General features: G+C 37.3%; 2 protein-coding genes across 5 annotated transcripts; one reads left to right on the top strand and one right to left on the bottom strand.

Annotated features, from left to right (window-relative positions):
- Positions 1-1,660: 1,660 nt before the first annotated feature.
- Positions 1,661-18,351, top strand: UBLCP1 (ubiquitin like domain containing CTD phosphatase 1). Of its 4 annotated transcripts, none has more exons than XM_081934513.1 (11): positions 1,661-1,792; positions 3,061-3,240; positions 4,859-4,950; positions 6,052-6,137; positions 6,214-6,329; positions 9,072-9,170; positions 10,674-10,711; positions 12,979-13,077; positions 13,689-13,805; positions 16,455-16,582; positions 17,448-18,351. In XM_081934513.1, exons 2-11 carry the CDS (start codon positions 3,087-3,089, stop codon positions 17,473-17,475), a joined length of 957 nt encoding a protein of 318 aa, XP_081790639.1. In that variant the 5' UTR covers positions 1,661-1,792; positions 3,061-3,086; the 3' UTR covers positions 17,476-18,351. The 4 variants fall into 4 exon arrangements, with proteins under 4 accessions (XP_081790639.1, XP_081790642.1, XP_081790641.1 ...); XM_081934516.1 differs by having other exon boundaries at positions 4,859-4,945; positions 6,056-6,137; XM_081934515.1 differs by lacking the exon at positions 1,661-1,792 and adding an exon at positions 1,809-2,114.
- Positions 18,352-19,533: 1,182 nt separating this feature from the next.
- LOC309382729 (ovomucoid-like) lies at positions 19,534-26,089 on the bottom strand. The gene is made up of 4 exons (XM_081934521.1): positions 25,949-26,089; positions 22,905-22,933; positions 20,106-20,215; positions 19,534-19,767 (listed from the first exon to the last, which is right to left on the bottom strand). The coding sequence occupies exons 1-4, from the start codon at positions 26,001-26,003 to the stop codon at positions 19,722-19,724; spliced, it is 240 nt and encodes a 79-aa protein (XP_081790647.1). The 5' UTR covers positions 26,004-26,089; the 3' UTR covers positions 19,534-19,721.
- Positions 26,090-27,126: the final 1,037 nt, after the last annotated feature.

Here is a 27,126-nt window from a genome sequence, read left to right on the forward strand (position 1 = left end):
TGCTTGTATTCACCTTGAAAAATAATTGGAGGTGGGAAGTGACAAAAGCAGCATGGTGCCATAACAATGGATGCACATACAAAAGGAGTGGATGTAATGTTATGATGGCATTTGCGATTTTGATGAGTCTTTGATCATGCCAATGTCTCTGCACCTTTCACAACTGGCATATTCAGGGACAAGACTGCATTCACAATTATTCCTACATAGAATGTATGTCTTGTCCTATATACAGTTTTTGATTCATAAAATGTTTTAAGATCACCCTATTCATGCTGAAATCCTTTCAAGGTGACGACATTCAAGGAGCCAAGGCGAAATCTTTTGTTTCCTCATACTTTCAGTGCTAGCCATAAGATTATGCATTGCTGTATAAATTGGTACAGATTGAAGGTTATACTTTTGAATTTAGGAATTCTACATAACCAGGAATCTCTCTCGGAGCAAAAGTTCAGTACAAACAAGAGCAGGCTGAAAAATCTGTTGATCTTGCTGTAGATGAACAAACTGTTCATTGTATTTTTGAAGTAGATATGGTATACTAGCTGAATATTCTCTAAGGTAACAATCTTTCATTCCTTATTCCCATCAGGAACCATAAGGTTGCTTCTGAAGATTTACAATATGTTCCCAATCCAGAACACAGCAATTAATCTCACAAATACTAGTCAAAAAGCAATTTAATATCTGTTCTTATGGAGCAAACTTTAATATGTAAAGGTGATTTGGAAAAGCACCCAATATTAAACACCTGCAGAAAAATCTCTTTTATATCATGGTTTTCCTGCCATTGTAGATGGGAAGCACCGTTCTCCAAACCTAGAATAGGTTTAGTGTAATCCCAAGTCTCAAAGAAAACCAAACCAAATTTCTTCCCCAAGAAACTCAGGAAAATACAAGGCATTCTCAACCTTCTCATATAAGGACATTCTTCTATTACCCCTATTCTTTGGAGTATTGTATGCAAATCATCTATATCTACTTTCATACCATCTTGGACAATTTAAGTAACGCCAAACATACACTTTGGTTCATAATTAAATTTACACCTTGGTTTCTCTCTCTCTCTCTCTCTCTCTCTCTCTCTCTCTCTCTCTCTCTCTCTCTCTCCCTCTCCCTCCCTCCCTCCCTCCCTCCCTCTCTCTCTCAGCTCCAGTATAATAAATACATATGTTAAATGTTTTTATTTATTTATTTATATAGGTTTCTCAAGCATGTATGAGAAAACAAATATAAGTATAAATATAACATACAACCATATAAGTATAAGCAGGTATACGTATTATACATAAGAAGTGAGTACAAATAAATGGGAATAGTAGGACAGAGACGGTAGGCGCGGTGGTGCGCCTATGCACGCCCCCTTACAGACCTCTAAGGAAAGGGATGAGGTCCCCGGCAGACAATTTAAGGTTAAAGTTTTTTCAGTTTGAGGATGTCACAACAGAGTCGGGTAGTGCATTCCAGGCATACAATAATCACAAAATGCTTCACACAAAATGAAATCTGAAAGCTGCAATTCTTTTTTTTTTTTCGTCTTCACCGATAGACTTCTTTCCTAACTTCTTTGAGCAGCGCTCGCTTCTTGAAAGGAAAAAGGGCGTTCAAGGGAGTTCCTAAACCGAAACTCGGAAGTCCCACGTGCCAGCCTCCGACGGCTCCCCTCTTCTTTTCTTGTCTCTGCGCTTCCGCGACCCGGCCTTTGCAGCCTAATGCTTCGGAAACTGCTTCCGGTTCGCGAGGGCCCTTGGCTGCCGGGATCTGGTTGTCGGGGCGGTCTCTTAGGAGTGAGGTAGGGTCGCCGGCGGTCCTTGTCCTTTCTTTAATGTGCGCGGGTGCCCGATGCAGCTTTTTCCGCCAATAAGCCATTCCTGAAGGGAAGGGAGCCCCTCGATTCAGGAAAGGGCAGGGAGCGCGCCGGCGGATCTCCATCCTACATGCTCGCGATCTGCAAGTGGATTTGCTCCCTCCTTCCCCGCAGATCCCGAGGGGCGTCTGAAGCTCCCAGGTAGCCTTGGGCAGAGGCACTCGCTGCAGTTCGGTTTCTGGCTGAGTTTAACATGCCAGGCTGGCTTAGCTGACAGGATCTGCCTTGCAAACTTCTACGCCGCGGGGTGCGCCTTCCGCTTGCAAAAGAAAACGGGACAAAAGCCCCGCGCGGATTAGGTTTAAAGAGAATTGCTACTATCTTTCCTCTTACGCTCTTGTTCTCTGCATAAGCAGACTGATAAAGAAGCAGCTTTCTCTAAAACCACATTGAAATGAACATCTCAGTGGTGATAATTTACTGAAGTGACAATAGGGTTCAACTGAGAAAATGCTCTACTGTGCCATTGTATTGGAAGCTTGAAATAGATAAATGTAGAGGCTTTGCTTCGAGTAGGGTTCTTTCTTATCAATGGTTGAATCTTCATTTGCTTGAATTAGATTCCAGTGGTTATTTAGGCAAGGGGTGTCTGGTCTGTCTGTGAGATATATTATTGTTTGTTAAAGAATGGTTAAACAGAGGGTTAAGTTTTTGTATTGCTGATGTGTATGTGTGTATATGTATAAATATAATGTGTGTGTGTGTGTATACATACATACATACATACACACACACACACACACACACACACACACATGCAATGCATTCAAATCTCTAAAAATATATCTTTTTTTAGAGATTTGAATGCATTGCATGTTTTGCTGATCTGTTGATCTGTATACAGGCAATGTGGTTATGCTGTTATTTTCTCTCACACTCCCCCCCCCCTGATTTCTAAATACCTCTCTATTATGCATACTTTCCTGCGAGTCTATTTTATTAAAGTTATTGGAACAATATTGTGTAAAAGATAATATAGAAGTTTGTAAGATATTGCAAAAATAATGTCCTGGATTTGTTACAGTGCAATCAGATACCTATTTATTGAGAAGTAAATCCCATTAAGTGTGTTGAGGATGGCTCTCAAGATTAAGCATCTAGATTGTTTTTCCTATTATATCTAAAAATGGTTAGATATCTGGGATTGTTTGACCATTTTTCTCTTTGTTTGTTTATTTTTTGCTTTTTCATAGGATTGTTTTAAACATATGTTAGAAATATGGCCGTGTCTATCATTATAAAATGGGGTGGGCAAGAATTTTTAATAACCACCTTGTCAGAAGAGGACACAGTGTTGGATCTCAAGCAATCACTCAAAGGACTAACAGGAGTGTTACCAGAACGACAAAAACTTCTGGGACTTAAAGTAAAAGGTAATCTTCTCCTTGACTGTCTTCGTTAAATGAGGTAGCTGTGATAGTGCTGGTTGTTTAAATGATTAAATGTTAAAACACTTCTTAAAAAAGAAAGAGAAATGGATTACACTTGTAGCATGTTAAAGGGTTAGAAACAACAATGTATCTATCCAACAAAGAGAAAACCTTATCTCTAAGACTATAGCTTTAGACATACTTGTTTATGAAGATCTTTGTTCATTCCCCCTTGGGATTTTCCAGTAGCATATTGGCTGAATGGATTAAAACAATTTATTTATATATTTGTTTGTTAGAGTGACATCCCTTTTTTACTTCATGAACCTAAGGCAGTGTACATAGCATACTTTCCTTAATGTATTTTCCCCAATCCTCTGAAGCAGATTGGACTGAGAGACATTGACTAGCTCTTCGTTACTCAATGAGCTTTCATGGTTAAATTTGAACCTGAGTTTCTGTGATTCTTGTCAAGCGCTTAATCACTATACAACAACTCAAATACTCTTCCAGAGTATTATTTATACTTGGAATCCTAATAGGATTTGGAAATGTGATAGATGGGACAGGGCCATCCTTGAGTGCACAGTACAAATGAGACACAAGTTGAACTAGTGTCTCCAAGCATGGCAGATCAGAGTCAGTAAACTGCTAAGTCACTGTTGGGAGATGACTATTCACCCTAGCTACTTTACCTCCACCCCACGGTCATGCTTGTAAATTGGGCAGTCATTCCAGTTGAATGAATAAATTGCTTTTAACACCCAAAGAAACCAGAATGTGTAAAACAACCAACATTCACAGTTTAGCTATAACAGGCAGGATTGGAGTTGAAAATTATAAACACATAATTTCTAGATTATTTAGTTACCTGCATTAGTAGGAAAAGCTGAAAAATATATTTTACTTCCAGTAATGTACAGCTTGTTCTTAACTTTCTACAAAGTTTGTATTAGTTGTGATTGCAATAATTTTAATATCATTACACAAAGGACTAAAGCGCAAGTTAACAGGGATTTCAGCTACCTAGGAAAAACAAGTGAAACTGCTCAGGATGTAAACCCCAGCAGTTCTTTAGACTGGCTGTTCTTATTTGAAAAGAAAGAGAAATATTTGTCTGAATGAAACAAAGTAAATACCAAGCTGTGTAAGAGAAGCAGCCAAGAAAATTCTCACTGATTTATTGAAGCCCTTCCAGCATGCCTAGCAGAAAAATAAATAGCAATAGCACATAGACTTATATACCGCTTCACAGTGCTTTAGTGTACCTCCTCTAAGCAGTTTACAGAGTCAGCATATTGCCCCCAACAATCTGGGTCCTCATTTTACTGACCTCGGAAGGATGGAAGGCTGAGTCAACCTTGAGACTGGTGAGACTCGAACTGCCTAAATAAATGCATAAGTAAATAAATAAATTTATTTGACATCTTACCTCAGGGTAACTCTGGGCATCCTTCAATCATAAAAAAAGTTATATAGAAAGAATTTTGTCAACATTGATTTGTTTTATGTGGTTCATTGACTTTAATGTGTCAGTGATTCAAAAATGGCATGCAGAATAAGCAAGAAGGGGAAATTGCACACACTGTTACTTAAGAAATCTAATCTGTTTATATTGCAGGCAAGCCAGCAGAAAATGATGTGAAGCTTGGATCATTAAAACTGAAACCAAATACTAAAATCATGATGATGGGGACTCGTGAGGAAAGTTTGGTAAAATATCTTCTTGCTCTATTAAAGCACAGATACCAATTTCTAATGGCTATAAAACTGACTAAAATGTAACCATCAAAATAATGTTAAAATGATGTAAAGAGCCTGCTTTTGTGAAAACTTTCAGTGTGGTCCTTCGTGTAAGTATTTGTCTTTGCACAATACACATTAATGGACCAAATTTATTATTCCAAATGCAGGAGTCCTATATATCATGTGAGCCTATGGAATACAGTGCCATTTGCTTTCCATTTTATTTATTTCCATGTTCTTTTTGTTGTTGGCAGTAGCCTTTAATTAAATGGCAGCTGCTGATTTCCTGTGAGTGTCTATCAATTCATTCAACCATGTTTATGCTGTTAATTCTTTTAGTATGAATAGCTATTAAGAAATCATTGGCCTAGGCTGCAGTCCTTTGATTCTTAAGATAATGTCGTGAAGGCCATTGGACAAATCAGATTCTCTTTCAAGGTCTGTGAGAATGTCCCAACTTGAAAAAAAAGAGGTTCAGGATTTGTTTCCTCTCTTGGTTTCTGAACAAACATTCCCATTTCTTTTGTCCCAGTGGTACTCTTAAAATAGGAGAACAAAAAATCACACATCACACAATAGGAACAGAGAAGTTATTGTCACCAAGCACTTCTATAGTTGCATGATACTTCTAAGAGAGAAATTTAGTGCCTCACTTGACTTGGGCTGAACTTTTTCTTCCATTGCTTGAAGTAGAAAAGATTTGTAAAAGTGGAGCCTTTAATATTAAAAGTGTAGACTGCATTTCCCCTTTTTCTTCCCATATGGATCAAGATCCAAGTTCTGTGTGGGTCCCAGAAGTTTGAATGGTAATCTGAGTTTATTCTTTGCTTACAAATCCCAGGATTTTTAAATGCTAACAAGACTGCAGCTGATTTATTTGCAGGAACAATTAAGTAAGAGTGAAGGGATGCTGTGCTGCAGCAGACAAATTATTTCATAGTAAGCCAAGAATCCATGGTTCTGTGGCTGCTTCTTTCTTTCTTTTTTCTTTTTTGGGTAATCCACCAAATTAGGCAAACACATGACTATTTCTGTGCTAATTTGTTTAAAAAATTACCTTCATTATAGGAAGATGTCCTCGGGCCACCTCCTGATAATGAAGATGTAGTCAATGATTTTGATATTGAAGAGGAAGTTGTTGAAGTAGAAAATCGGTGAGTCACAGAGTAATAAGTGAATGACTAGCTAAAGAAATTACAGCTATATAATGCTTATATTGTTTGTGTTTAGGGAAGAGAATCTGCTGAAAATCTCCCGCAGAGTTAAGGAATACAAAATAGAAATACTGAATCCTCCAAGAGAAGGGAAGAAATTGTTGGTCCTTGATGTTGACTACACACTGTTTGGTAAGTCATTAACCTTAGGTTGAAACTGTTACTTGCTATTTAACGTTTTATAGCTTGATTATTACTTTTACTGTATACTTTATAGTTCAGTGTGGTTTACAACAGGGGTGTCAAACTCAATTTCATTGAGGGCTGCATCAGGGTTGTGTTTGGCCTCAGGGGGGCTGGGGGAAAGTGGCTGGAGTGGGCATGGCCAGCTCAAAGTCACTCATGTCAGAGGTACCTGTGAAGGCCTGAGCACTCTGCCAGCGAAAACGGGCTCCCGAGCTCCATTTTTGGTTGTGATGGCCTCCTGCAACCGTCTGCCAATGAAAACAGAACTCGTGAGGGCTGCCTCCAGCACTCCCAAGCTCAGTTTTCACTGGCAGAGGCACCGTGGGGCAGTTGTTCACTGTTTCCAGGGCAGCCCTATGGGCCAGATTTAAGCACCCTGCGGGCTAGCTCTGGCTCCCGGGTCTTGAGTTTGACACCCCTGATTTACAACAATAATTACTATATCTCAAATAGTTTAGTTTGAATAGTAGCAGGCAGATCATGATGACAACATAAAACCATAAGACAGTAAGCAACTTGACGCAAACATTTTAAGCATCTTTTTAAAAACCACCAGTAAAGGGAATATTAACATATTTAAGTGAAATAATTTCAATAAGTCAAGTTGATTATGAAAATATTTCATTTCCTGTTATCTGCTAATCCAATGGCCCTTAATCCCCAGCTGTAAAATATGTTCTCTTAAGGTTAATTGTATGGTATATATATGGTTAGTTCTTTGGTAAACATATGGGTGAAGGCTTTAAAGATAAAATGTTGAACATGAAAACAACCAGGTAGTCAATTGGTTGCAGTCATGTTTTTTAAATGTATGCTTTCTCTTTACAACGCAGGGAGAAAACACTGATAACAGTAATTTAATATAAAACATTTCACATCACAGTAAGCATTATAATTCTCTCTGAGATAGCTTTGATTAAGTAATATTTAAATTCAGATGTAAACAAAAATCTGAAGCAATGGGTACAAATCGTAGTTCCAGGTAATCAAAGTTTAGCTCCCTGTTTTAGATGTAACAGAAATAGAACATAAGCTAACAAGAGTATGTGCTGACAGTAATACATGTAAAAAAAGATGAAAAACTGGTGTTCACTTGGGTCTAATGTTGATCCCCAGCTTATTGAAATCTGATTTAGCAATTTGGGAGTGTCATGTCCACAGGGAGTAGTGATCTTGAATTGTATATTGTGGAATCATCTTATATTTTTTTAATTAAAAGTTTTACAAGGAACATTAAAACAAAAAGTTAGAGAAAGAAAAAATGTAGTAAGGATGAAAACAAATTAGAAAGAAAAAGCTTCCAAGTTCCTTTGCAGCAAATCTAAGTAAAATTGCCAAATAATCTCTTACTCTATAAGTACAAAAAATGCTAATTCTTTTCTGTTATCCACTTTTTTTCCCTAATTACCCAAACCACAAGTACACTTTTTCATTTTATGCAATACATTTCTAGGGGGGGTTCCAATCAGCTATAAATATAATGTTTTCTCTCTAAATAAAGAAGTTAGCCATCTCTATGAGGATTTTTTTAAAAAAATATTCCACCTTTTTTATAAATAACTCAAAGTGGTGAAGATACTTAATATTCCTTCCTTCTTCTTTTATCCCTACAATAAGAACCCTGAGAGGCGAGTTAGGCTGAGAGAGAGCGCCACTGGCCCAAAGTCCCCCGGATGGCTTTCATGCCTAAATTGGGGCTGGAACTCACAGTCTCCTGGTTTCTAGTCTGATGCATTAACTGCCAGACCAGTTCCAATATGTTCACCAACCATTACTCCATTGTAGTACTTTTTCACTTTTAAGCTTACAGTACTCTCACTGCAGTTATCATATTTTTTTTTTAAAAAAATCATTATTAGGCTGGTATAAAGTAATTTAGTTTCACTCTGTGGGGATAGGGATTGTTTTGCCTTAAACTACTTCAGGTCTGGTACTGCAGCAGCAGACTCCACTTATTGGTCTCCCCTAAACTAGCTGAAATGGAACCATGGCTATTCGGCATTGGCAAATGCTGTAGGGATTGTCTACACCAAGGATGTCAAACGCACGTCGTCACAGAGGTGTAACGTGACGTATGGGGACTTTTTCCGCTTTCGCTAAACTGAGCGTGGCCATCGCTAAACTCCCGGCCACTGGGCTGGAATTGTTTCCAGCCCGCGGGCCGGGAGTTTGACAGCCCTGGATTACACTGTGTTCCAGAAAACCTCCAAGGCACACTGTAAAATTGTTTATGGGATTCACTAAAACTGCCCAGCTTGGAAGACTTTTTTGGTGCTTTTACTCCAAGCTATGCAGCTTAGGTCATAGTAAGGAACTATATGTAGTATGGCTTTAAGTGGCCAACATGGGAAACCTTGGTCACAGTGAGAGCACTCCAGGTTTGGTGGCAACAGCACCTGCTGCAGGATCTATGAAACTGATGGTTTCTATGCATACAGTTCCACATTTTGATGCAACATTTGGAGCAGTACACCTTTCAGATGAATTAAAAGTTTACCTATTGGCTGGTGTGAGATTGAATTTTTTCCTCCTTTCCCTTCTCTGCAAACTCTGATTTGTAGTATTTTAGCCTTTTTTAAAAAAAAAAAACAACCCTGCAACTAGCTTAAGTCAGAATGTCAATTTATGGAGATGATGTTCAAAGAAAATTTGAACCGAGTCAAATGAATCAGACAACTTTCTTTTCAGATCACAGGTCATGTGCAGAAACAGGAATTGAGCTGATGAGGCCCTACCTTCATGAGTTTCTGACATCTGCATATGAAGATTATGATATTGTAATTTGGTGTAAGTCATTTACTTTACAAACAGAAATAATTTTATTACTTGCCGTTTTTATTTGCAGTGCATGAGTCTGATGATACATATCGAAGCTTATGTTTCCATCTTTTTTTTGATGTTCAGTCTTTCTGTTTCATTTAATCCTGTTTAATTTTGGTCAGTTGGACAAACTATGTTGACGAAATATGCAGCTGTTCCTGGGGGGGAAAAGATTAGCAATCCCTTTGGAATGTAAACCAGAAATACTGCACTTTGCCCAAGATGTTGGGAACGATACATTATTCTTAATTGGCAGATTCCCTGTGCCTTATCATTCCTTATTACAAACTGCTTTGAAAGCTTTCCTTGATCTCCAAGAAGTGTAGTTGCTCCAGTGGAAGAGCGAGAAAGAGATGACACTGTGAATCCAATTTTTTCTAAAGCTGTGCAGTTTTTAGATGGCACTATGAATCTAGACCAGGGGTATCAAACAAGACATGCCCTCCCCCCTTGTGAAGGGGGAAAAATCCCTATACGTCATGTGACAATGCCATGACGACGCGAGTGCTGACGCGAGTTTGATACACCTGATCTAGACCATGAAGCATCACTCTGAGCACTAGTTATTGGATCATTTATCCATTATTCTCTTGGTGTTCATATTTTATAAAATTATGTCTTAATTACTTTACTTTACTTTTATTTAGACTTTTATACCGCCCCCTCTCCCCAAAGGGACTCGGGGCGGTGTACAGTCAGATAAAACACATCAATAGATAGAAAATACAAACATAAAAGAGGAGGCAATAAGAAACTGTACAAAAAGCAAAGCAGTTAAAAACAATATTTAAATAACCCTAAAAATACCCAATTAAAATATCTGCCAGGAGGTAGAATAAGACTATGAATGGGCCAGGCCGGCTAAACGGAACAGGTGAGTCTTCAGTTTTTGTCGGAAGGAGCGGAAGTCGGTGGTGGTTCTGATATCGGGGGGGGGGGGTCATTCCAGAGGGTTGGGCCCATCACAGAGAAGGCTCTACTCCTAGGTGCCGCCCGTTGGCATTGCTTAGTGGATGGCACCCGGAGGAGTCTTTCCCTGTGAGAGCGAATCGGTCGCAGGGAATGCTTCCTCCTGATTTATATTAAAGTGAATGGGCAATAGAAAAAGTCTGTATTTCACATATACCCTTTGGATTTTTTTCTATATTTATTGATAGATTCATACCTTCATTTATTCATATATGGTGGTACTATATCTTTTCTATCTCTATGGACAATCAAATGGTTTCCAGCTAGGAGTTTTGATACTTCTTCCAATACATCTGGGTAGTACTAGGTTGAGGAAAGCTTTCTTAGAAATAGGCAAATCATACCTTCTTAATACCTGATGGGCAAAACCCATTTGGCTTCAATAGGTAGAATGATTTCTTAATAATAAAAGAGTGAAAGCTAAATTTAAAAATATCAAAATAATTACCCTTATTTTAAAAACAACAGCTTTTCATTTTATAATCTCTTTTTCTACTTCAGCTGCGACTAATATGAAATGGATTGAAGCCAAAATGAAAGTAAGTATTCCATATGCCTTTCTCTTTCGAATGTTCTATTTAGATTGTTTGGAATTTGCGTGGTTTTTAAAATGATCTAGACACAAAATTCTAAATCTGCTTTAAATTAGAATGCAGAATGCTGGTGTTGATAAACTGGCATAAATAAATCTATTGGCTTGGATCCTTACATTTCCTTAAATAAAGTATTTTAATTCTGCAGATGGGAAATTCCTGCAAATAAATAGACAAGGAGTTCATTTTTCACCAATTCTCCTTTTAAAAATATCCTTGTTGTTGGAACTATTTGGGATGTGGCCCTAGAGGAGCAAAGAAATTGACAAAATGAACCCTCTTGTTAACCAAAGGGCCTCAATTCAGTCAGATTATTTTCTGTATAAAAAGGAACTTCTTTCTGAGGATTCAATGACCTGAATCCAGGTCATTGGGGAACTTTTCTTAGGAGAGTTCATGGGATTGTTACTTCTCATATATTTCCTAGTAAAGATTAGCAGCCGATGTACGTGCTGGTCTATGGTTAAATGCCAAAATGGCGGCAGAGTCTGAGTGAAATCAGTAGGAATCTAATAACTGCTCACCACCAGTTCCTGAAATCATGCCATATTTTTTTCCCTCTGGATCAGATATTTCCCTCAAGCCTAGTTTGTAGACATAGTTCCTTGAGAAACATTCCCATAAATGCATCTGAAGAATGTGGAAAATAATAAGAATGTCCTTTTCTTTGCTGTCCAGCTGGCTCCTCACTCACCATATTAGATATTGTATTTGGCAGGACTTCATGTAATCCACCACATAATTTTTCAGAGGTCCTAATCCAGACAAAGCTATGCTAAACCACTCTAGCTTATTCAGCTCTATGTTAGACTATATGTAAAAAGCCTGAATCTATTTTATACCTGCAGCCTGTTTGGAACTACAGGAATAATGCAGCTGTGTTTGCAGACCACTATCAATGGCTATGGATTGGTGCATTGGCAGTTCTGGAGACAGGATGTATGACCAGCTTTAGACACTGCCTATAAAAATAGGAGGATGTTGTTTTATTTGAAATATCTTAGTCACTTTCACAAAGTTTGCTGGGATACCTGCATATAGCTGTGATAGAAAAGGTGTCCTATTTTTAATCTTAACAATTAACAGTTTGTGAATGTGTAATCGGGAACAAAAGAAGGTATTTTACTTAAATTAGATCAGTTCACTCTATAGCAGTGTTTCTCAACCTTGGCAACTTGAAGATGTCTGGACTTCAACTCCCAGAATTCCCCAGCCAGCGGGTTAGGGAATTCTGGGAGTTGAAGTCCGGACATCTTCAAGTTGCCAAGGTTGAGAAACACTGCTATAGAGTCTTCCTGTGAAACAGATGGGAAATTCTTAAATATGACAATTAGTTTAGGTGATAATAGTAGTTGCAGAAGAATCAAAAGCTACCATTAAGAAGTTTATCTTACTATAAAACTATTGTAACTTTTATAACACTTAGTAAAGTTGTTCATAAGAGTTGTGCTTTTACAGGATATCGTTGAACATTCTTAGCTTTTGAATGCACTGAGCACTTCTAGGTAAACATGGGTAGCACTTTTATATACAATATACAGTATATAACCAAAGGATTGCTAGGTGTTTTGGCATCCCATTCCTGAAGCCAAGCACATTTTCAAGCATTTCCCTCAAAACATGGTCTCTGACTTGACAATAGTAGTCATCCCAACTAGGTGCAAAAATGAAGCTGCCCTGTTTGTATGTAGAGAATTGCATTGTCTCTTGCAAATAGTTTGTTACACAAAAAAGATGCCAAGCTGCTCCAACACATTGAGATATTAAAAAAAGAAAAAAGAAATAGGGTAACTGGTCTGTTAAAGCACCTGTTTCTTTGAACGTTAGAATGGCCTTTTGTAGAGTAATCTTTTTACATATCCAATCCTTTCAAAATGTGCCTGTAAATAACCTGAGAAATAAAAATAAAACGAAGAGTGTCTTCTATTGACTATGATACCTTAGTAAAGCAGCCAATTCTGTTCCTTGATTGCAGTGCCACAGTTTGTAGGTACAAATTGGGCAGCCTATATTTTTTTTATAAACAAACAAACAAGGCCTGCCTTCCAACCCTAACCCTTCACAGTTTCTTTCAAGAGAGGAGTGGGCATTTATTTTAACACGTTTAACTTAATCTCTCTTTATTTGTTAGGCAAATTGTTTCTGGTTTGTAAATTACAGCAGAAGGGTAGCTAGTGCACAAAACTTCAATCATTGTTCTTTTTGCATTTCAGGAGCTGGGAGTAAGCACCAATGCAAACTACAAGATCACCTTCATGTTGGATAGTGCCGCCATGATAACTGTGCACACTCCAAGGCGAGGCTTAATTGATGTATGAGCAATTACTTTTCTATAGAGGGGATATTTTCTCAATTTTTAGAAGTCTCTTTATTTATGTAGTCTATTTATTTTATAAAATGTGGATTAAGCACCCAATGACTCCCAATCAAACCTTTTCCATCAGCAGTATGTCTGAAAGATTATTGTATGGAATCCTCAGGGATTAAAATATATCATTCAGTTATTAGTATCTCCAAAGTGGGAACTCCACAGTGAAATAATCTAAGGAGTGATAGTTTTAGATGATTGAAGTATTCAATACAAATGTACACTTTAAGAACTGTGCAATTTGTTTTGTCTACTTGAGGCATCTAGATTGCAGTATATATCTTGCAGAAAGGGAGGGAGATGCTTGAACAACTTTAAAAAGTGAGACAAGCTGCAATTAATTCTCAAATTTCCCAAAGTAATGCTATGATGAATTACAGAGTTGGAGATCTTATCATCACATATTTCATTTTAAAGATCACTTTGGAATAAATTCTATTAAATTCAGTGATATGTATTCCGAGATAGTGAGTAGATGATTGCAGGCTTAAGGTTCCTAAAATTGTTTAAACTCAGCAATTTTAACTTGATTTTCTTCTAACTTTGCTTCTATAGGTGAAACCTCTAGGAGTTATATGGGGTAAATTTTCAGAGTTTTACAACAAGAAAAATACTATCATGTTTGATGACATTGGTCGAAATTTTCTGATGAACCCACAGAATGGACTAAAGGTAACTTTTTATTTAGAAAAAAAAATAGCTGGCTAAAAAAAAGGTAAACAGGGGTAGATTTATATTTGAAGAGTTTTGATGCTGTCGTTGGAACCAATCTTTGATCCTGTCAGCATTGTTGCTACTAGGAGAGCTGCTTCCTTTTTTTTTCCATGCCACTATCTGCATAAATCCCTGTATTATGTTAAAAAAAAACGGGGACATTGGTTCTGTTCCGTGCCTTAGTGGCTAAGTATATCCAATGTGATATTGGAAAGAAAGGCTTGAGTGAACTAGGATCTCCGTGAGCCTGTTCTAGCACCTCACCCACTGACATCACACTGTCTTTCTACTTACAGTTATTTTAATAAAATTAAAGATTACTGGGAATCTTTTAGAACTTGTGCAACTATTTCTGAATAAGGCCATGTTGTATTTTATTACTAACTTTTGGGTACAGAATGTGGTAAAAACCGTTTTGGTGCTAGCGCTGATGCAATTTTGTTAAGTGCCCTTTTTTTTCCAACTATAGAAAATATGGCAGGTACCTCTGGTAGGCAGTAGCTAGTTTGGAGGAAGGCTTGGGGGATTTTAACAAAACACTATATTAGGTATTTTAAACCTATTTAATACAAATAACAACAAGAAAAATCATACAATTTTTCCATATTTTGCTGCTACATTTTGGTGAGTGTTCCTGATTCAGAGTGGATAAAGTATGTCAAATCATCCTACAAATCTGTCCTGAATATTAATTTGGTATATTATGTGCACATTAAAAATGGGGAGCTGAAAGGCTTACATAACATTTTATGTTAGTTGATAGGAAAGGAGTTGAAACATGTAAATAAATAGTATATATAGAACTGCTATACAACATCTATTATCTCTATATATAGTGTCACAACCCCTGGTATGTCCAAATATGGGAGGGAGCATACTGCTTCCCTTTTTCTGTCTTTTGGCTCACCCTAGGAGCCATCCAGGCAGAAAGCCATTTTTTATGTTGCCTTTGTTACATTTGTGTTGCATTTGTGCTGATAAATAAATAAAGGGAGACTAGTATAGATCTATTTCAAGCTATCTAGCTCTCATTAGCTAGCCATACTCTTACTGGGAATCGAACCTGGGCTGTATTACATATCAGGCAGTTGTGTTAGCCACTAAGCCACAGGCTCTCCTCCTTTATCAGCTAAGCCAGGGAAATAGGTATGTATCGTGTCACAACCCCTGGTATGCCCAAATATGGGAGGGAGCATACTGCTTCCCTTTTTCTGTCTTTCGGCTCACCCTAGGAGCCATCCAGGCAGAAAGGCATTTTTATGTTGCCTTTGTTACATTTGGGTTACATTTGTGCTGATAAATATGGCAGTGCAGGGAGTGTTGGGTTTCTCACATTATGCTACGTGACCCCACTGCTTTGCAAGCTATGCTGGTTACCAGTCAGCTTCCAGGTGAATTCAGAGTACTTCAGGGCTCTCTTAACAGGCTACCTGAGGGATTTCCAATCTCCAGTTGTTGGTGGCCATCCAATATGGTCAAGTAGAATGGGTGTGCTCTTGATCTCATCAGTTAAATGGCATCATCTTGTGCCATCTTCTCTGTTGCAATGCCTGCCCTCTGAAACAACCCATCCCCTCCCAAAGTTCACATGACTCCCATCATACTAACATTTAAATTGAGACAAGTTGACATGAGATTATTTTCCTCATTATAATAGAAGAGAACATACATAGCTCAGAGTTGAGCTGTGAAAGAGGAAACTTCACTCTCACTAGCGCTGGTGAAGTTAGTTAATCATGTAACCAAACATCTACAACGAACAACCAAGCTCAGAGAGAACCAAAGATTTCATTCTGTCACGGGGGTGGGGGCGTGGGGGGGCTTGCATATATTTGATTGGAAAGAAAATAGTGGCTCTGCTACAATCTGATGACTGTACACTGGAGGGCAGTCTTACTCTCTAGCAACAAGTCAGAGTAGCCAATGTTCTCTGCGTGAATGATGCAAAATGGAAAGTTAGTAAAGTTAAAAAGTAAGTTTATGTCTGGAATGAGCTTGCAGTAAGTGACTACATTTGAACAATAGTACATGCAGTACTGTTTTTTATGTTCCTTTATCTGACATGCAATTGTATTTTCTGTCCAATACATAGAGGTAACACTAATTTAGCTGGTTTGAATATTATGGGTATTGTTCAATGTATCTAGCTGATGTAAGTTCTCAAATGTAGAATGCCAGGCTTCTCTACTCTTACATGCAAAACCTAGTGGCCTTTTTACAGCAAATATAGTTTTTCTTAGAAAGATTCCATCAAAGTCCCATTCGAATGGAAATTACTCTTGCTCTCAAGTTCAGTTGCAATATGCTGCCTCACGGCTAATTTAAGTGTGTGTACAGTATTAGTAAAAAAAAATATTATGCATCTGCCTGGATCTTTTGAGTTGCTGCATAGATATGACTAGTACACAGGAGCATATCCAAGGTCCTTTGCTCAGGATTTGTTGATCGTAGTGAGAGAGTAAGATCATTATGATCTGAGGTGGGAGATTGGCTGAATTCAAACTGTACAGCTAAAGCTGATCTACGAGATTAGGCTGTAAATAGACCATCCACCATGTTAGTATACTCTTTATGTAATTAACCCCCATTTTATGTTTTGGTCAACAGATAAAACCCTTCATGAAGGCACATTTAAACAGAGATAAAGATAAAGAGCTTTTAAAACTTACTCAGTATCTCAAGGAAATAGCAAAATTAGATGACTTTTTGGACTTGAACCACAAGCACTGGGAAAGGTAAAGATTATGTAATTTGATATATAAATGAATTAGGATTGGTCATGAGATGTGTGTTGCCTTAAAATCGTTAGAGGAGTTGCATCCTTGGCCATGAAGTACAGTGCACTTGTGTTTGTTTTTAGAATTCACATTCAAATGTTTAGGGAAATGAAAAAAAAGGCAGCCACATGTTCTGCAACCAGATCCACATCTTTTCTTTCCCTGGTTGAATGGAACAATTTGAAGGGATGTTGTAGGTATGCTGAGTTGAACTTAGTTTTAGTCCTTCCTAGGATCCGGTTCCTCAGTGAAGCAGACCGTACTTATAGCACCTCTTCAGATCTTCCTTCGTGGCGCCAAGAGGTTGGGAAAAATGTGTTCACCACACAGTGCCTTGCACGCTCTCTACAGATACACTTTTGAGTGTCTAAATAGGGCCAATATGATAATTGGAGGGTTGAAATTAAGCTGCCATTGCCAATCTGCCGATCATCAGCATCTGTCTTCAGTGATCTTGGTGGAATCTGGTATCTCTTCTGCTCTGTGTTGGCCCCTCAAAATTCTGTTCATGACTTGACAGTACATGAGATTGAAGTGTAGTTGACTCAAGTGAAAAGCCATACCAAGCCTTTTGCTGAAACTACGAAGGAACATTATCCATAACTGATGTGCTCTTCCCCTTCCAATTATGGTTCTGAAGGCTACATGGTACCCAATCTAAAATGAATACGTACATTAATACAATATATATGTTTCCAGAATATCAACCAGCTCAGCAGCGGTTGTATTGGCTTGAAATGCCCTGTGTTTCTGATTATGTGCATCATGTTAATGGGGAATTATATTCCATGTTACAAATACATAATGTTTTTATTTCTTTCAGGTACCTCTCAAAGAAACAAGGACAGTAATTTTAATTTTGTGATGCTGAAACCAAACAGAAGATAGAGATCCTTTGATCTTGTATAAGCTAGAACAAAGTAGTGCTGGACACTGACTTAATCCACCTGAGTGACTCTTATACCTAGCCTTTTGGCTTGTACTGGTCTCTTTCATGAAGATCAGTGCTGACAAAATAAAGGAAAAGAAAACTCAGAGGTAACCTTATCTCTGAGGCTATGTAGAACAATCTCCTTCTTACTGCTATTGTAGTATTGCCAAATGTTTGAAGATTGTATTGTTTTTCAAGGGGTGGGGGATAGAAAATAATTATTCAGTCTATCAGTACTGTAAATCAATTTCCAAATTTTGATCTTGACCATGGAGCCAGTTTTTTTGTATTCTCAGTTTGAGAAACAAGTACATTTCATGTTATGGTATTTAAGTTTATGAATTATAAATTGTCTGATTATGTAATGGTTTGTTAAGTGTTCCTTTTGTGCAGGAAAGCACTATCAAGAGGGAAATATGCCTTCATGCGCAGATCTGAATGACAAGATCCTTTATACAAAATGTTTCAAATAAGAGAAGGATTTAAACCTGAAGAGAATCAGGATTAACTTCTTAAAAGATGAACATTTGTTGTTCTGTTATAAATCAATCTTCTTCAGGATACAAGTGCTTTCAATGACAATATTCAGCAACAATTGTTCTAAAGCATCACATTAGTTGTGCTGCTTTGGCCCGCACTGTGCAAGTATGATAAATATCGACCGATAGTCCCTCACTGTGCTGTTCTTATGCTCAAAAGCAGGTTGCCTGTTTCAAATTAAGATAACAAAATAGTTCTGAAGAAAGTAGAACAGGCATGCTAATACGAAAAATGATAATAAATGCATTTCTTAAAATTGGTGTCCTGTCATTCTTAATTTTATTACAGAAACTCAGCTTTAAGGATGTAGGTAATATTTGATTATAATGGCCAATAGTAGTTCTGTCTATGTGAGACATTCTTGCTTGAATCTAAGAAACTCTTGATGGAGATATAAAACCAATACAGCAATCGTTCAGAGGCTCAAATGCTGTTTTTTTCTGGTGGATTGCTTTGCCACTGAGTTATGATTTTGCCAGAAAATCATAACTGGAGTTTAGCTAACAATTCCATTGAAACATGGATTGTGTCTTGATATCCAACAGAAGTAAAACCTCTAAGGCAGGGATGCAATTCTTTGTATGTAGCATTACATAAACTGGAATATGTTTGATTGATCATGAGAGGGCGGATTCTATGACGTAAGGTGGTTGGAACTATGAAAACGATACACTGAGAAAACAAAGACAATATAAGCCTGGTTACTTTTATGAGCTTAAACTCATAAACATTATCTCGTAATGACTTTGCTTACCATAGCCTTTGCTTCTTTGCAGTATCTTCCAGCGTTATCAATGTTCTCTAGCCTTCCAACTATTTTATTGGTGAGTGGAACAGGTTTTATGGTTTATCAAGTCCTTGAAAATATACTTTAGGGAGTGGCTTGGTTTGTTTTTCCTAACAAATGCCACATTTCCCATGCACATTAAAGAACGCTTAATTTTTGTTCAAAATGTATTGCAAAGTATCCTATATTTTTAAAAACACTAGTTTCTAATTAGCAGCTTTTCCAAAATTTGTTCAACTTGTTTTTTATGCTTTCTCACCAATCCGCAAATTGTAGGTGGGGGCCATAAGCAGTTGTCTTAGATATAGGAATCATGCAGCATTGGTGTGGCTAAACAGTCCTCCAGCTGTAAAAAGAAGCTGCCCGACATTGAGTCACTCAGACTATTGCGCCGACTAAGGGACCAGAGTGCTGCTGCTGGATATCATTGGTTCCCGCATGCTTGCTGCCTCGTGTGTGTGCCAGGGGAGTGGGGCACCCAGCCAGGCTGATCACCCTGAAATCATGTTTCCCCAAATATAAGTCTTAGTGCTTATTTTGGTGCCCTCCCAATTAAGCCTGGGTCTTATTTTAGGGGAAATGCAGTATATGTTATAGAAGAACTCTATGATATACACTGAATGCAGAAGTTTTTTTTTAAAAAAAGACAGATTATGTTGCTTACTTGTTTACTAAACAATTATACTGTTACACGTTATAAGAAATATTCAGAAAAAATAGAGAATAAGCAAAGAAAGATTGCATTCTTTATGATGGTGGATGAGCAAGAGACTAAGAGACCAAGAGATTTGGGATGGTAGCCGATTTTTTAGTACAGTGGTTGTGCATTCCTGATTTTCTCAACATGATCCATAGTGCTTTAGCTTAAGTGCTCCACGACTCAGTCTGGTAAGAGAAAAGCAAAGTGAGGTGTGAAAATTCAGAAGATGTAAAATTGCTCATTATTAAATGAATAAACAAAAAAGCACGAGAAGCGTTAACCCCCAATGTAAGGTCTATTGAAATGGATGATGAACTCAGCATGTTCTGTTGGCCACTTCATTTGACAAAACAGCCCCTTTCTCCAATTTCTAATGTTCATTTATGTTAGAAAATTCTTAGTCAGGAAGCAAGATGAGATCAAAAATAAGGATCTTAAATTCCCTACATGCTGAGAGCAAAGTACACAATGGTTCTGGGCATCACTTGTTTTTCATTTTCCAAAACATGAAAGTTATACTTACACAACTGCATTGCAGAACAAGCACTGGTTGCCGTAGGTTTTGCCATCAGTACCACAGTGTGGTCTAAGCTCCAAAGTACAGGCCTCTTGAAACTCACCACTACATTGAATCTGCAGAAAGCAGCAATACATTTTTTCAAATCTTAGGATTGAAATCATAAACATTTAATTGTTATAAAATTAATTGTGTAGAAATATGGTGGTTGGATTTATTTGCTCCATCAGCAAAATGTTCCTTTTTTGAAGGACACTCCCTCATAAGGATAAAGGGTCTGTATCATTCTTCCAGGGGGGTTAAGAGAGGCCTGTAACATCTTAGGTAGAGTGTCTATGGAGATCTTCCATCATCCAGGCCATGATTGTCCAAAAGCTGCTTTTTTCTTTTTCCTTTGGAAATGTTTTGCTTCTAATCCAAGAACTGAAGAAGCTTCTTGGATGAGGAGCAAAATGTTTTCAAAGAAAAAAACAAGGGAGCCCAGTTGCCTTTTGGAAAAAACACCTTTGGGAGATCTTTGGAAGAACTATATATTATTAAGCTGAATTTCATTAATAGTAAGTTAGGTGTTTATATACAGTATGTGCTTTCATTCTTCCAAACAAAATAAATGGTCCCTCACAATTGGCTACATTGAAGCTAATTAGAATATAGCTGATTTTTACTCTAGATGAGAGAGGAAAACCAGAAACATACTATTCCCAACTTTCCTTACTGACTGTCTCGTGCTCCTGGGGATGGCTGGCAGTTGTAGTCTATCCAGTAATATAATTCCTGAAGGTCTCAGATTCATCACTTCTAACATAAATAGCACATAAAACTGATTACAGAAGTATTCATACTTTAAGCCTAGCAGGACCTAGATCAGCCATTATTACCTTGTTCTAATTACAAAAGAACTAAAGTTGAACTAATAGAGGCTGGATCCAAGATGCAAGATAATACAAGGTAGCCCAGGGTAGGTACCTATTCTTGGGCAACAAATCTTATCCTGAAATGCACAATAGTAACTGTGGCCTTATTTTCTGCTTGACTCTTGATAATTTGGGAGCAAGAAACCTCTTCTGTCAAGTATCATTAAATGGATAATTTAGAAGCTTTAAGTTCCTACTGCATAGACAGTTTTCACAGGAAGAATGTAGATCAGGAATTATGGATTATGGAATAGATTCATCTGACACAAAGCAAGGCTTCTATTTCTTCAGTCCATTTATTTATTCCAGTAAAGTTGGAGTGATCTGAACCATACCATCTGCTCCAATGAAGATATAATAGATTAAAGGTAATCTTACATACTGTAGATCCATAGTCTACACCAGGGGATGGCAACCTTAAACACTCAGAGTCACCAAGGTCCTAACCGGAAGCCTCTCATTCAATTCCGGAGCCAACCCTGGTCTACATTATCTAGATGTATAAACCTTGTTATCATTGGAACTATCACCTTTCAGTTACTAATGAAACTCTTTTCAGATTGGAAGGATTGAAATCCTGATCTCAGAACATTCAAAGTGAACCAATGTTAAAAGCCTAAGAACATTGAAGTTATAGTTGGGGTATGCACAAGTGTGTGTGTGTGTGTGTGTGTGTGTGTGTGAAAGTTGAGATATTGCAACCACTTGATTGCAGCTTTGAGCCTTTGTTGTGTTTTCCATTTGTAACCCCCATTTGTGACCATGGATGCTTTCTTAAAGGCATCCAACAGTCCTTCATTCCAGCTATAAATGCCATAAATAGAGCAAGAATTTGTTCAATTCCTTTTCAAACAATCAAAATTGGCCATCACTATTTCTGATGGTATTGAATTCCATAGTTCAAATATATGATGTGAATGAAAATGAAATGTACTTCCTTTTATTAGGTCTGATTCTATCTGGATTTAGTTGTAATGGAAGTTCTAATATTGTAGGAAATGGGGGGGGGGAGGAAACCTCTCTACCCACATATACCATGATATTTATGATTTTATAGACTTGTCTTCTATTACCTAGTTTTATTTCAAGGTGAAGAAACCAAACCAAACCCATGTATGATATGCTTTTCTCCTGGAGAACTGTAGCAATCGCTTAATAATCTGATGGTTACATTTTTGATTTGTTTTATAATTTCCTTTCTCAGGTGTGAGTTACCCAGTGGTCTCACCATAGGTTCATATAAACATACTATTTGTCTGATGTCTTTCCATTCCCCTTTCTAATGCTTCCAATCATGGAAATTGCAAATTGGGCTGACTCTTTTCTTAATCAATCACCTACCAACTCAGATTACACAAATATACCTGTGAAGAGCAGTGTTTGTACTAATATGTATATGTCTGTATGTGTACATGTATGTACCTTTACACTTATTCACACTGAACCGTGTTTGGAAAGATCTCGAGTTTTTTGCAGTCCCTTTTCAATTTGATTAGTCTGATCAGTTTGTTACCTGGGGAAATTTTGATCCTCAGGAATCAAATTGATTATAAACAAATTGATGAATATAGGTGATTGTTCTCAGCAGTAGTGATTAATCTTTCCCATATATCTCTGTCAAAATTGTAATAATTGAGATATTTAACCATGTTTTTTTCCTGAAGGTGCATCATTTTAATAGCCAAGCCATTTCTCAACTTAGAAACTGAACACAATTAGAATTAGAGTTTACTTCTGCACCATGTAAATCTGTCAAAATAAACATTGCAAATGATTTTCATACTTAGATTTGCTTTTTATTTTTCTTTGCTCTGTAAAAATCACTGATCTTAATTTTCAACTATAATAATATGGATTTAATAATGCATTTAAAAGACACAATTGCACTTACGTTTTCTTCCACTGCTTCAGCAGCAACATCTAGAACCAAACAACAGTAATATAAAAGAATTAAATTCAAAGCTGATGTTGAAAAATGGTTGACTGGATAACATTTCTTCAATTACATAAACATGAATGTGTTTTATTTCACATTCTCCTTAATTTTCTCAAAAGAAACCAGATACCAATATGTGGATATATTGTCAATATCACTGAATTACATTTGCAACAAAAACAATCCACAGAAACAATCCAGCATAAAGTAAACAATATTTCCTTCAAAATGTATTCATAACCAATTATGATCTTCAAGGTTCCTTCCATGGATATCTGAAACTAGATGGAGGTTTTGAAACTTTGATGTGAAATGTGAAATTTCTTCATCTTAACATGAGCCCTGAATAAAGTGTACATCATAAACACTTACTGTGATATGGAAGCTGTTAGATACTTGTTCTAACTACAGTGCTTTCCACCAAGGTCCTCTGTTCCGGCGGGAACAGAGGTTTAATCCTATTGGTCGAAGGGTCTGACAGCTCCCTATAAAAGGGCTGATGTCAGACTCAACCTTCGCTGGATTGTTCTCACTTGTTGTACTTAATAAAGAGCTGTTGTTACCATTAAGCCTGTGTGTGCCTATCCATTACCCAATCTAACAGAAGATTTTTTGCCTATAGATTTACCTCATTACATGGGGATTTTCATGCCTCATCAACTAACAATGTGTGATTTCTTCATGCAAGAAGATAAAATCCATATGATACACTTCAAAATTAATTATGGTCCTTCCACTTAATCAGAGGTGGTATTCAGATGGTTCTCACCATTTCTGGCGAACCGGTAGTGGAAATTTTGAATAGTTTTGAGAACCGGCAAATACCACCTCTGACTGGCACCACTCCCATCTATTCTCCACCTCCCTAGTCCCAGATGATCAGCTGGGTCTTCTTTTGTTGCCCTGCACAGGAGAATGGAGCTGGAATGCAGGTTAGTGGCGTGGGAATGGAATGGAGATTTTGCAGCATCCTTCCTCCAGGAGTAGGGAGGGAATGGAGATTTTGCAGTTTCCTTCCCCTGGAGTGGGGAGGGAATATGTATTTTGCAGCATCCTTCTCCTGGAGTGGGGTGGGAATGGAGATTTTGCAGTATCCTTCCTCTGTCACACCCACCAAGCCAAGGCCCCAGAACCGTTAGTAAAAAAGTTTGAATCCCACCACTGCATTGAATCCTTAATTTAAAGGATTATTTTTGATTGCAGAAGATTCTAGAATGCTTGAATGTTCCTCTTTCTGAGGAATACATGATGGAATATGACCATTTCTAAGAGGGAGGCTTCTTTGGAAAGGAATTTTTGCGATTATGATGTGGGACTCATCCGTATAAAAGATTAGCATCAGGGTGACAAGCAGAACCCCTGCTGTCTTCATATTTGCTTTTTCTGAACTCCCTGCTACTACTTTCTGATCCACAGATCCAGAGAAGGGATCTAATAACTCTTCTATGTCAGTGCTTTATGTTATGGAATGTATATGCCAATACTATGATGATTTTTCAGATTAATATTTAGCTATAGAAATATGATACTTCTGCATTAAATTTGAATAACAACTTCCTTATCTGCATAGTGAACAGTTGGCCTCCAGCTCTGTTAAAAAATAAAGTATAAATGCGCTTGGATTTTTTGCTCATAAGCCATAAGACCTGAAATGATTAAAAGAGAAATAACAGCCAATTCCATATAATAATCTTCAGAACAAATGTTTTTAAATTAAGGAGGCACATACAATAACATTCTGTATTCTTCAAGGCTGCTTTTTACATAGCTTCTAGGTAAAATATATTTCAACCATAAAACAAGGAACAGAATCTTTCCTTCTCTTCTTCTTCTACTATTGTTGGTAAAATCAGCTTAGTTTTTGAGAATTAACAACCTTATTTTGTCTTCAGATCCTGAGATTCCTACTACCAGTGCCTGCAGAGTTCTAGATTGGGGAAGTATGATGGTCTTGGAATAATATTCTATGCACATTAGAACAGAGACCTTGTTTCAGTACACAATATATCGATATGACTGATGCAGTCATATTGGTGCAGTTCATTTTACAATCTGTTAATCACACACAGAGAGAGTGATACACAGAAATCGAAAGAGAATGACTATTATAAAGAGTAACTAAAAATAAATGATCCAATCTGTAAAAGAATATAAAGAAAATCTATAGCTTGAATTGGGGCCAACTAAGTAATTTTTTTCACTGCAAAAAAAGAGAGGAAGATTTGATTTTACACATTTTTTTCTGTCCCAAATGCATATGTATTCATATTAACACAGCTATCACTGAATAATACTTGACCTGAACATGAATAAATTAAATATCAATTTGTTTAATCAGCTGACAACATAAAAAAACATAAATAATCAAAAACAACTTAGTGGATCTAAATTTATAACTTTTTTTTAAATGCAATGTTGAGTTAAGGATAATGGGCAGTTAGGATTTAGTTGATTAAAGCCAGGCTTCCAGTTTTTGATTCCAGGTTCACCATCAGAAATGCTTTCTGGGGCTTTAGCACTTCAAGGCTGCTTATTCTTTAAACTTTGGTATCTATTGGAGTCAGGATTATGGATTATTTTATTTCTAAAGATTCATATTATTTCTACATAATGCCAGCTATAATTTGGGGTTGGAAATCTGTCATAAATATAATATTCCTGTAAAGAAGCCTTTAAAATGCCCACTTTTGTGAGGCTGAGTGGATAATGTGGAACTAGGTCTCAAAATGCTATCTAACTGAAAAGGATCTTTTGCAAGGTCCTTAATCAAGGAGAGAAGCAACCTAGAACTAAGGAGAAACTTCCTGGCAGTTAGAACAATTAATCAGTGGAACAACTTGCCTCCAGAAGTTGTGAATGCTCCAATACTGGAAGTTTTTAAGGAGAGATTGGAAAACCAATTGTCACAAATGGTAAAGGGTTTCTGTCTGAGCATGGAGTTGGACTAGAACACCTCCAAGGTCCCTTCCAACTATTCTATTCTGTTTTGTTCATCTTACCTGAGTACAAAAAGAAGAGTGCCAGGGTGAAAAACAGGCAAAAAGCGACCTTCATGTTGGTAGGAGAGTATAAACCACACCAAGCCTTTCCACTGAAATGTCTTCTAGCTATCAGACACAGGTGCTGTTTAAACTCTAGCTGAGCATTTATGTGTATATATAAGCATATTGCTGCAGCCTTATCAAAAGAAGATAAGAGAATGTTGACATTGCAAGTCCCTATAGGAACTTTTCAGTTTCCCCATTCTATTGTGTTAGTCAGCTTCTATTAGTAAATATTGAGCGAATCTTTGGGAACAGTAAACATTTGGTAAGCCATAAATCATAAGCAAGTAAACCATTTATACATTCAAAGGGGAAACGTGAAAAATATCATTATTCACTGAACAACAAATATTAAAGAACACACAGAATTCAGTTCTTAGATAGACTTATGATAACCTTCAGTGTGTGTTTCTAGATATGATCCCGATTATGAAATTTGACCACAAAGCAATGAAATTGTGTTACTATTACAACTGATTAGCTGTGGCTGAGAAGAATGCATGTGGCCATTTTGCCTTCTTTAAAGAGCTACTCTACTGTATGTGTAGTCTTGCAATCTACTACCTAAGAGGCTGTTTCTCAACTTTGGCAACTTTAAGATGTTGTATGAAGTTCAACTCACAAAATACCTATTTCCTCCAAGTCCTATAATTCTATGAATTCCATAATTCAATTATGTCTGGCTATGCGAGATGATGAATATTTAAAGTAAATAGAAAAATAAACCCATTGCAGAAACTGCTAGTAAAGAGAAGGGGGTATCTGCTTTTATATTAACAATTGATGTATCACTGCACTAAAATAAATTTGGACTATTCATTAACTGCATACCCTTTTATTCCGCCTGGGAGTTCTGTTCATTTTTTTCTACTTGTGGTCTTGCATAAACTTGCATAAACAAGGCATTGCAAACCTTGGCTGATCAAATCCTGTGGACTGAGTAGACTCCCTACTCATTGTACTAGGAGATTTTAACAGTGCTAACCTAAGCCAGGAGCTGCCAAGATACACTCAGCATGTCAGCTGCCTCGCTAGAGGCAAGAATATTCTAGACCACTGCTACTCAACACTAAAAGATGCCTATCACTCTCTACCAAGAGCAGCTATGGGACCCGCTGATCACTGTGTGAATC

Source organism: Natrix helvetica (genome assembly GCF_964273705.1).
Source record: "Natrix helvetica genome assembly, chromosome: 1".
Classification (NCBI taxonomy): Eukaryota; Metazoa; Chordata; class Lepidosauria; order Squamata; family Natricidae; genus Natrix; species Natrix helvetica.